At 34.2% G+C, this 11,750-nt stretch overlaps 2 protein-coding genes across 2 annotated transcripts; one reads left to right on the plus strand and one right to left on the minus strand.

Annotated features, from left to right (window-relative positions):
* Window positions 1-3,259: 3,259 nt before the first annotated feature.
* On the plus strand, window positions 3,260-5,817 carry LOC125186246 (amino acid transporter AVT6C). Its single transcript, XM_048082600.1, has 5 exons — window positions 3,260-3,722; window positions 3,917-4,060; window positions 4,384-4,587; window positions 4,808-5,273; window positions 5,538-5,817. The coding sequence occupies exons 1-5, from the start codon at window positions 3,347-3,349 to the stop codon at window positions 5,653-5,655; spliced, it is 1,308 nt and encodes a 435-aa protein (XP_047938557.1). The 5' UTR covers window positions 3,260-3,346; the 3' UTR covers window positions 5,656-5,817.
* A 2,555-nt stretch (window positions 5,818-8,372) lies between these two features.
* LOC125190985 (BTB/POZ domain-containing protein At3g56230-like) lies at window positions 8,373-10,200 on the minus strand. Its single transcript, XM_048088428.1, has 3 exons — window positions 9,910-10,200; window positions 8,936-9,112; window positions 8,373-8,844 (listed from the first exon to the last, which is right to left on the minus strand). The coding sequence occupies exons 1-3, from the start codon at window positions 10,075-10,077 to the stop codon at window positions 8,386-8,388; spliced, it is 804 nt and encodes a 267-aa protein (XP_047944385.1). The 5' UTR covers window positions 10,078-10,200; the 3' UTR covers window positions 8,373-8,385.
* Window positions 10,201-11,750: the final 1,550 nt, after the last annotated feature.

Consider the following 11,750-nt stretch of genomic DNA (forward strand, 5'->3'; position numbering starts at 1 on the left):
CCATGCCATTCTTATGGTCTCTGGACTATCTGTCGACATTGTGGCCAGTAAAAATAATGGATTTCTTGCATGAATATGACACGGCTTCCTAGTAGAAGAACGTTTGTGCTTGATTTTTGTGGATGTAAAATTGATGAATTGTTTTGTGGTTATTTGCAATTCCTTGAAATTTTACATGTTTATATTATTGGTGTTTATTCTCAGCTTGAACGAAAGATGTTTACTACTTGGGAAGTTTATAGTGCGATCCTTAAATCAAAGGAACGCGATTCTGATTCTTATTTGGATTGGAAAAGGAGACTTGACATTGATCAGTTGGCTAGCGATTTGAGGTTGGTCCTCACTAAGGATCGCCCCTCTGCTTATTACATATCAGACAAGGAAAAGGATGCTTGTGATCGATGGGATACCGCGAGCGGTCATGTCAAGAGGTTTTTGTTGGCCTCGGTCGGCAAGATTGACAAGCCCGACAGGTCATTGATTGAAGAACCTAAATGGTTTGATGAAATGTCCACCAAGTGTCTCATGAGATCGGTGGTGAACATTTTGAGGAGAACGGTCTTGAAGGAGAACCAAAACATTAACGACTATGTCGTGGAAATGGTTGATGGTTTTGATAGGCTCGAGGAGTTGGGTGGGAAAATAGGCCCAGAAACCCAACAACTCATGATTCTCGACGGACTTCCAAAGAGCTATGAGAAAGTAAAGAAAGAGATAATGGACAAGCTTTGGCCAACATCTCTTCTAGTACTCTCTAGCAAGCTCATTGAGGCACAAGTCCAAATAAGGAAGATGGAGGGTGGGATGGTCAATAACTCCACTGACCTAAGACGCAAGTCTGACATGGCAGAGAGTTCGAGCCAACCCAATGTGATTAGGAGGAAGACATGATCTTGATCTAGCTATGACATTTATGTTTTGAACAATGAAAGTCTTATTTTGCTTTATTTACATTGTTGAATTTTAAGAGTTTTTGATATTGTTTGGTTTTGATATCATATGGATTATTGATATGGAATTTTATTCCTAGTTTATCAATTGTGTTTTTGGATTATCGATGTCATTTTATAGTTCACTTAATGGATAATATACTTCCCTAAAATGATAAAAGAGAGCACTAAAAGCATGGATCACAAACAATTCACTCTAACACTCGAATACTACACTTTAATCATGTTTTACTTCACTAAAATGAAAAAATAGAACACTTAAAGCATGAATCACAGACACTTCACTCTAACCATGGAATACTTCACTTAAATCATGTTTTACTTCACTCTAACCATGAATCACAAATATTTCACTCTAGCAATGGAATACTTCACTTTAATGATGTTTTACTTCATTCTAATGCATAATATACTTCACTACAAACAATATTTACTTCACTATAAAGTATATTTAATAGACGATAGTACATATTTACTCACTAAAAAGCATATTTCTACACTACAACGCATATTGAGCATATTTACTTCACTGATCGTCACATATATTTCATTCTAACGTTTTTCATATCATACACAATCTAATCATGCTGAGCAACAACACTTAATTGATAATAATTGATAATTACCTTTAGATTCAGTTTCTCCTTCCTCTCCCGATGAAGAGGAATCGGAATCGAAATAATCTTCCGATGAATGTATCAGAATTGAATCCATGGGATAAGGAATCCAGACGTCGCGATGAAGGAATGAACGTGAAGAATGAGTAAAATCGTGAGCGAATTTGATACCTTCGGTTTGCCACGCTGATCGATCCTGAACGATCACGCTGATCACAGAAGAATGAATTCAATCACGATGAAAAAACGTAGCTGATCAATCGTGAACGAATTGGATCGGGAAGCTGAATTTGTTTCAAACTTGAGAAATTGCGCATGAATTTGGTTCAGAAATCTCACAGTAATTCATGCTTGATTATCGTGAATGAATTTGATTGGGAATCTCATATTTTGGAAGAAATCCTAAGCTAAATTTGGTTGAGATTTGCGCATGATTTGGGAAGATTGAATTCGGAAGATTGAATTCACGATGATGTTCTTTTTTATTCTTTAATTCATATTGAAATATTGAATTCCCAAAATGCCCTTGGACAAGTATTTTTTCATAAAAATCTGAAATTTTGTTTAAACCATAGGATTAGTCTAGATTAACAAGATGTGTGGCTGAGATTTGTTCTCTAGTTATATACTTAAAAATAGTTAGACCTTGATCATTCCTCTATATATATATATATATATATATATATATATATATATATATTATTTAACTCAAAAAATAACATTATATTTACTTCTTCATAAAATGCTTCTCAAGTTGGAAACTTATTTAAAAAAGGTTTTATACCTTCTTCAATTAAGAAGATGTATAGGACTATTAAGTTTTTCTCCACACAAAAAATAAATATAAAAGTAAATATCTTTTAATTTAATTTCTTCTCTTGTAATTTATATATTATTTTCTGAAAAAATATGTTTACCTTTTTTAAGAGTTAAATGAAAAATAAATCTTCTCAATTAACATTTAATTAGCTACCTAACCAGGTAGGCAGAATGGCTGGTCTGAAATAGGGGACAATGAACGAGTGGTAGGTGATTGAATAAAGTATTTACATGATTCACGTTTACTCCAATTTGCGTCTACATTCATCCGATTTTAGAACACAACACTGTTGCCAGATCCCAATTATATCTCAACAATTATATTATTAAAATATGCCAAGCTGTCATCTTCAAAAATCAATAGTTGTCCACTCATCAATTAAAATCTCCATACTGCCCTTCTTTACGCATATTCTGATATTCCTTTATTTTATTAACTATTTTTTCATAATATCGAAGACTAATTTTTTATATTTATTGTTTGGGGAAAGTCTTTCATTATTACTAAAACATTGTGTTAAATTATTTTTTTTAACATACGAAAAGTAATGTTCCACCATCAATTTTGTTGGCTTTTGGCCTTGGATTATTTGTGTACAATTCATACCTCACGATTACTAGTGGGACATCCTATCTTTTATTTCATAAGTTACTAATTTGCTCAATTTATTCCTTTTTTACTTTATATTTTATATTTTATCTATTTTATTCTCTTTGGTTAATTAATTTAACATTAAATTCCAATCTAAGGGGCGTAGTCGAGTGATATGAGACTTATTCATTTTAATCGATGCCTATAAATTAATATGGGGATAAGTTACTGGATTTGGATAGATACAATGGGTAAATACCAAAAAAATAAAATAATAGGTCCGATGAAAAGCACTAGCCAATAGATGAATGTAGACAACAATTATTTATGATTAAGGACCACTTGCCAATTACTCACACAAGGAAAAAATGGGTCCGACGATTGAAGCCGGCGGAGCTGAGGCCCCTCTCCTCCCGGATCGCCACCAAGATGGTTCGGAGAAGCGGCCATCGCTTCCCGGGGCCGTCTTCAATGTGGCGACAAGCATCATCGGCGCCGGGATCATGTCCATTCCCGCCACTCTCAAAGTCCTCGGTGTTATTCCAGCCTTTTTGATGATTGTTTTGATAGGCGTAGTGGTTGAGATATCTGTCGAGTTCATGTTGCGGTTCACTTACTCCGGCGAGGCGCGGACCTACGCCGGACTCATGAGGGAGTCGTTCGGCCGCTGCGGCGCCATCGCTGTCCAGATATGTGTTATGATCACCAATCTTGGTTGCCTCATCATGTACCTCATAATCATCGGTTAGCAACTTCTGTTTTCTAAATTAGTTTTTTTTTTTTTTTTTACGGACTTTTATATTTCTGTTCATTTATCAACAAGTAAAAAGTATGGGTAAGAAGTTTGACCCTATGATATTTATTTCAATTATTTGTGTCACTAAAATTAAAAATTGGAAACAATTTGGTAGCATAAATGGAAAAGTGGTGTGTGACAGGGGATGTGCTGTCGGGAACCGGGGCGGATCACCTGGGGGTTTTGCAGGAATGGTGTGGCGTCCATTGGTGGAACACGCGTGCCGTCGCCCTCCTCTTCATAACCGTTTTTGTCATGCTTCCGCTTCTCTTGTATCGTCGTGTAGGTATGAAGTTTTTGCCATAATTATCTCATTTTGTCGACTTACAGGGTAGTTTGTTGTCATGTTTACTTGTTATTACTGGTCATGATTAATCTTATTTTTTATTCGATTGTTTTAATTCAAAAGCTTAGCCTGCCTTCTTGATACTAAGATTAGATTGTCTCATGATTAACTATCTCATCTCCCGGCCCGTCTATGGCTAATTTAGTTTTAGACAATTTTTATTATGGTTTATTCTATATTGTATCTCACTATTATTTTGTGTAACGAACCGAACACTACCTTATTTGATCTCGATTTGACGGAATTTATGTATGCGTTTGCAGAATCACTATGGTTGAGTTCAGCAATATCAGTTCTACTAGCATTCGTGTTTGTCGGAATATGCACGGTGATGGCCATCACGGCCCTCATCCAAGGGGAAACACAGACTCCAAGATGGCTTCCTGACTTGGACGGCGGAGTCTCCTTCTTCAACCTCTTCACCGCTATCCCCGTCATCGTCACAGCCTTCACCTTCCACTTCAATGGTCAGAAACTCTGCTTGTTTGGTAGCTTAGATAAGGCCAAGATATATGGTTATATTGGCTTATTTGACTGTTTTCGATAAGATGAGGCCCATGTAGGCACTTAAAGCCCATCTTACTATAATTATCTTGTATTATCTTAATATGCCTACCAAACAGGCACTTAATTGTTCGAAATAACTGCAAAAAAATTATAACTAAAATAAATTGTGAATTTGTTCAGTTCATGCTATCGGAGTGGAACTAGGGAAGCCTTCTGACATGATGAAAGCTGTGAGAATCGCTCTTATACTATGCGCTGCGATCTACTTTGCTATTGGGATATTTGGTTACCTCCTTTTCGGGGAGGGAACCATGGACGACATACTAGTGAACTTCGACCAGAGCTCAGGCTCAGGCTTAGGCTCGTTGCTGAACGACGCTGTTCGTTTGAGCTACGCTCTTCACCTCATGCTCGTCTTCCCGCTCTTGAACTTCTCATTGAGAGCCAACATCGACGAGTTCCTCTTCCCAAAGAAGCCTCATTTGGCCGTGGACAACAACAGATTTGTTGCACTCACTCTTGCCTTGGCTGCTTTGTCCTACATTTTGTCAATAGCTATTCCTAGTATTTGGTACTTGTTCCAGTTCATGGGATCGACTTCCGCCGTCTGCCTCGCCTTCATTTTCCCTGGTGCCGTTGCATTGAGGTATGTATCGTTTATTTCCATTCGTACATGGAATACTCCATCCGTCTCATGTTACTCGCACTTTTCATTTTAGGTCATAAATTTGGTACTGATTTTTTAGTGTGATTGAATTAGTACATTTATTCTTAAATAGAATAGTGTAAGTAATTTGGGACGAACCGAAATAGAAAAGTGCGAGTAGCATGGAACAGAGGGAGGGAGTACTCTCCTGCACAATTCCTAGTGTGATCAATCATCATATCTGCTTAATTTTCTTGTTTACAGAGATATTCGTGGAATTTCTACAACGAGGGACAAGATTGTAGGCACGATTATGATAAGTCTTGCAGTGATTACAAGCTGTGTTGCTATTTCAACCAATATATATAACATGGTTGTATAAGTGTACCATTGTTTGCTTCCTCCTCTTTTTTTGTATTTATTGTTGGAAATATAGTTAAAGTAGCTGGATATTTTTGGCCTACAATTATCCATTATATACTCGTCATTTGTATATGTGGGACTGAGATGCAGTATTATAGTACTAGTTGATAATTGGCTTGGAGTTCAGAGTTGCAACATTGTTTAGAAATTGATCTGATTTATTTTTCTTACCCAATTCCTCTGTCGCTTAAAATTGGGACCAAGGGCATCACTAACATGAATTTTGTGATTTTTACGGTATAAAATAAGCAGTTTAGTTTCGCACAGTCAATTTATAAAAAGCCTTAACACACTACTCTCTGCACGAGAACAAATGTACATGCTACTATTATATATTGAAATCTCAAGGAAGGAGTTACTGAAAAAGCTCTAGTAAAAACTAAAGAAAACAATTAATTTGTTTGATTTTAGGTTTCGACTTAAGTTGCAAGATTAAAAAAGAAAGCGAGGACAGGAGGTAAACACAAAAGAGAGATGAATTGATCCACTTGATCTTATTTTAACTTCTAAATCTAATGGTAAAGAATTGATTTTAGTATTATTTGCAATCTAGATTCTTCTTTATGCCTATCATATGAATAAATCAGAGGATTAATTTTAAAGGTAATTGGCACCTAACATTTCAAAATTTTTAAAAATTTTAGTTTTTTCACGAACTTCAAATTTGACATCTAATATCACCAACTTGTCTTAGATGCTAATTTCCGATTTGCAATAATGAGTAGCAAATTTTTGCCTGCATAGCTTGTCGGAAAGTTGATATGGATTTGGCCAGCTATTAATGAAATCACATCGTTTTATTACTTTACAAATAACGTAATTAATTACTCCTACTTTAATAATTTTTTTTATTATATTTAATCATTTCTTATATCCTAAATCAAAACACATGAGTAATTATGACGTGCCACACTTGCCAACTCATACATTTTCAAAAAAATTCTTTATGTTCAAGTGTCCACGTAACTTAAATCAAGCCGGTGTTTGTAGCCAACGGAAAATTAGCACCTATGATGAAGTTGAGGTATTAGATGAATAGATGCCAAAGTTTAAAGTTAATTGAAAAAAAAAGTTGAAAATTATCTGATATCAGAGCATCCCCGACCCCATCGTAGGCCCAAGTCCACTCCACGTCATTATTTCTCTAAATTTCCTCTAACCCTGCAAGCCCCAATTCATAACTATTAAATTGCACTATTCACAACTTTAAACTATTTTACGCGTGAAATAAAAGACGCCGAACAATTAAAACCGGGAAAATTCATTGTTCAGTCTAAAAAAGAAAATTACATATTCTAGAATTTTTTTTTACATAACCTAGAAAAAATATTGAAATAATTTAGAGGATATAAATGAAATAAATTTGGGGGTTTGAGGCCCGTCCCGCGTCGCGTAACCGCGAGTCGCGGCCCGGACCCCGGGTGCGGCTCAGGGACGCAACTGCGGCCCCAGGACCGGGCCAGGCCGTGACTCTACGCCAATTAACCCTGTTCCCGGGCTGGGACTCGCGATTTGCGGCCTGGCCCATAGCGTTGGGGGTGCTCTTAGGCTCCAATACCACTAATTTTAAATTATTTTTGTATAGTTATTCATTTTCAAAACTATGATTGAAATGTCGAATCCATTGCTAAATATGGTGGATGAATATGCTAGGCGTTTGAGCATTTTGGTGCATCTAATGTACATATCGCAAAAAAAAGAATAGGTCAGGAACAGAGGTAGGAATTTGTAGGGAGGGTGACAAATTTACATATGAAGGAATTTTAAGAATATGAGGAGGAACATTTAGTAAGAGTTCAAAAAAAATAAATTTTAAAATAGGTAATATATATAGGTTGGAGAATATGAGGTGGTTCGATTGTCCCTCGTTAGTTCTACGTAGATTCGCCCTTGGAATAGGAATAGTTGCACCTAGGGGTGTCAAAATGGATATCGAGAATTGGATACCCAATATCCAAACCCGAAATATCGGGTAATTGGATACCCGATACCCGATTTTTCGGGTTTCGGATCGGGTTCGGGTATAGGATTTTTGGATTATCGGGTATCGGATAACCCGATACCCGATCGGGTATACCCAAATTACCCGAAAAACCCGATTTTTTATATTTTATTTTTTTAATTTAATATAAGTATATTTATTATATTATTTAAAAATTAAATAATTAAATGTATTCCCAAAATCGTTCACTCTTAAGACATATTTTGGATTAATGTATGAATTGAGATGTTTATTATGGATGAATAAGCGGTGTTAAAACTTATGAATATTTTATTTCTAAAAATTTGTAGTAGTTTTTTTCTCTTAAATTTGAACTACTTTAAGTTTGTATGAAATTCGAACAACAAGTTTGCATTTTTAAAAGTTTGTAGCTTATTTTCTTAAAAAAATAATAAAATAAAATAACCTAAAAATCCAAAATCGGGATTGGATACCCGAGTCGGGTATCCGGGTATCCGAAATCATTTTCGGATCGGGTATTGGGCATTAAATTTTGGGAAATTCGGGATCGGATACTTGAAATTTTCGATCGGATATCCACGGGTACCCAATTTGACAGACCTAGTTGCACCTATTACCAACTCATTGAGTTTTAGGTAAGCCTTATTTGGTTGTAACCTAAACAAATTGTGAAGAAGAAACAAAGGTTAAAGGGATGAAATTAAGAGAGCATGTTAGAGAAATGGATCAAAGACCAGGCTTTCTATTTCGAATTTCCATGAAGGATGCCCTGGTGATGTGTACAGTTAGATGAGGGTTCTTGAGCGCGAAGGCATCAAAACGTGCAGAGAAAACTATATCTTCCATATTTCTTACAATGAAATTGAGAGCCGTTTCTTTAAGGTTTAGGTTGGAGCAAGTGTCGGATACTTCCAGGATATCAAGAGCGTTGGATGAATTCAGCGATCCAAGCATTTGATGCTCGCAAAATTTCTGCAGGAAAGGGATCTCGTATTTGTCTGCAGCTATTGCAAGTGAATAAACGTGTTTTTCCACCTTCTCTTTCGGGAGGCTTCCACTGTACAAAAACTCAAGTAGGGATTCTAGCTCTTCGTGATTCAGCTCCGCAAGTGTTATGGTCTGATTTGCCGGAGCTTTGCATTCGTCTGAATCTAGCACGTTACGAAATATTGCTGATCTCGTTGCCTGTAGAACGAACGTATTTGAGTTTGAAGTCTATAGTGTGTGCATTAAATATGCGGGGTGACAAATCGTACGGGATTAATTTGTTGCATACCAATAATGCTCTATGAGCGGGTATAGATGGCTCATTGTTTCCGGGAATGATTTGAATATCAGTGTGGATTTGATCCTTCAATGCGGCGGCGAAGCCTTCTAAATAAGATATCTTTTCATTTAATTCCTCCTCCATTTCCTTCATCTCCTTCACCCATTTAAGAGCATTTGTGAACCCCTACACCATACATACATATATTTGTTTAGGATAGTAATAAAATGCAAACTTATATATTGTGCAAACTCAAAACTCCTCAACACAACTTCAACAGAGTTTCAATACAATATCAACAGTGTAAAATTTCAAGATTTTAGTGTCAACACAATATCAACACAACATCAATCATTGACTATCGTGGAAATTCTATTGACATTTTTCTATTGATGTTTTTTTTTATCTGTTGACATTTTTCAATGGTCCAGATCATAGTTTTGAGTTTGTACCATATTTAGAGTTTTCATTTGATCATATTCCTATTTGTTTAATAATAAAACATTCGTAATCAATGCAAATAAGTACCATCACATAGAAATTGAGATCAATAAACCAAAAGAAAAAACTTAAGGACAACGGTATTTGTCCCACTTTAATTCATCATGATTTTATAGAAATGCATAAGAAAGTGATTGAATAAAAGTTTGTTAAAAATAAAATTTATATTTACCAAAAATAGTAATTATAAAATGAGACATTTGATAAGAGACGTTCAAAAATAGAATAAGTGGGACATAATGGAGGACGCAGAAATTATAATGATTTATAATGATTTATAATTTAGTAGTATGAGAAACTTGATTTTGTTCTTCCGAAATGAAAGAGTTACACACAGCTTCTATTGACTAATCAAAGAAAAATGTGAGACTGATAATTAACCTTAACCATTGAACTACATACATATGAATGATCATATAAATGTTCTGATAATTACAGAGAAGAAACAGAGAAATTAAAAAACGCAAAAAAAGAATTTGTACCTTATTAGAATTTGAAGAAGAAAGTAGATTACTGTTGTTGGGTTTCTCATTTTCATGTTTGCTTGTCAATGAGATTATGCTTCTCGCTCCTTCGTAGCAGGCTGCGCATATTGTGTTTCTTGGTGGCCTCAAAATATAAGGCAACGATGTGCAAATAGAGCAATCCATTTCCTCTCTCTTGATTATCACAATAATTCACAGAGATCACAACAACAAGATAATGAAGAAGAAGAAGAAGAAATAGAAAGGGGAGAATATAAATGAGAGAGAAAAAAAAATGGGATTCTACGTGTTGATATTATGCATTGTTTCTAATTTTTTTTTATAATTTTGTGGTTTTATATATGTTTTGTGGGATTTTAATAGAATAGTGCTTCTTCTGAAAGAGTTGGAAAGGAGAAGCAGTATAATTGCTTTCATTATGTTGTTGGGTATACTTTGATTATAATAATGGTTTATCTTAATATAGTAGCTAACTAAGTTTGATGCTCTTATGCAATGACAGAAATACCCAAGCAGATGTGTCCTTTTATCTGTCTATCAAGAGTGTTTTATGCCAATATTTATATCATATATAGGTTCAATGATTTTCAAGGATACCATTTCATTTTCATGTATAATAATATGTAATTAATTGTAATTGTTATTAGAAAATGAAATATCGAAAGTGAAGTATGTGGGAGGGCAAATTGGTCATTTAAGTGCTGAAGATGGAGTCATGTGGTTGGCTATTCTGGCATTGAGTAGGTTTGAAGAACAAATAATAATAGAATCCGATAGATATAAATTACTTAATTTTATAAAGTTAGGAAGTAGAAAAAGACTTTCCAACGTTGCACACAGCAAAAATGTGGTAAGCACGTCTTGGAAACTACTCCAACTATTTCAATATTTCATTATCCTAAACTTAATTGTAACCAACTAATAATTATTACTTAATTAGTGACAAAATAATTATCACCAATCATTTAAAAGCTTCTTGTTTGATGGGACTCAGTTTAGTGTATATATTGAGCACACCTGATCTTTGGTTACTCGCGTCAGCGAATGGAATGGAGCTAAAATTAATAGAGTAATGATAAACAATTAAATTTTGTATAATCAAAACAAGATTATATTAGTAATTTTGATGTATTAATAAATATTAAATTAATAAATATAGTTAGTTAACAAATTAAAAACACTTTGTTAGTCTTTGGCCTTATTTTCAATTTTTTATTTTTATATTTGAATTATTTCTTTATTATTTTTCAAATTTGAATTAAAGTATGCATTAATTACATTTTATGGTTCAAAAAAAATTAAAAATTATACAAAAATACCATAATATTATGCACGTTCCCTATAGTATATATATGTCTATAATTTTTAATTAAATGCATAAATAAATTACTTTTTTTTTCAAATAAATCAATTTTTGGTTGTACAAAATTTGGTTGCATAGATTTATTGAAATTAATATATATTTGTCACTCAAATCTGCTACCAAAATTTATTATTGGAGTTTAATTTTGTTATCGTGTTTTAATGATAAAAAAATAACAAAACTGTGGTAAGCATCTTTACCTTATAACACGGGATCACTCAAGCAACGTTAAATATTCCCTCCCGTCCTAAAAAAAATAAAGACATTTGAGACAGTACAAAAATAATACATACTCCTAATTGGTAAAGTAAGATAAACGAGGAGAAGGATAGATAAAATAATTTTAGCGGATAGTGAGATTCACATTATTATTAGTATTTAATGGTGGGCCCTAGTGATATAAGTTGTAAATAAATTTATTTATATGGGTAATGAATTTGTGAGAATTTTTCATAAATAGAAATAAGATATTTTT

Source organism: Salvia hispanica, chromosome 5 (assembly GCF_023119035.1).
Source record: "Salvia hispanica cultivar TCC Black 2014 chromosome 5, UniMelb_Shisp_WGS_1.0, whole genome shotgun sequence".
Taxonomy (NCBI): domain Eukaryota; kingdom Viridiplantae; phylum Streptophyta; class Magnoliopsida; order Lamiales; family Lamiaceae; genus Salvia; species Salvia hispanica.

Coding starts and splice junctions, on each gene's coding strand:
- LOC125186246 (XM_048082600.1), top strand. CDS start 3,347: ATGGGTCCGACGATTGAAGCCGGCGGAGCTGAGGCCCCTCTCCTCCCG. Junction 4,061..4,383: donor TCTCTTGTATCGTCGTGTAG/GTATGAAGTTTT, acceptor ATGCGTTTGCAG/AATCACTATGGTTGAGTTCA. Junction 5,274..5,537: donor CCTGGTGCCGTTGCATTGAG/GTATGTATCGTT, acceptor TCTTGTTTACAG/AGATATTCGTGGAATTTCTA.
- LOC125190985 (XM_048088428.1), bottom strand. CDS start 10,077: ATGGATTGCTCTATTTGCACATCGTTGCCTTATATTTTGAGGCCACCA. Junction 9,113..9,909: donor CTTCTTCAAATTCTAATAAG/GTACAAATTCTT, acceptor TGTATGGTGTAG/GGGTTCACAAATGCTCTTAA. Junction 8,845..8,935: donor CCGCTCATAGAGCATTATTG/GTATGCAACAAA, acceptor TTCGTTCTACAG/GCAACGAGATCAGCAATATT.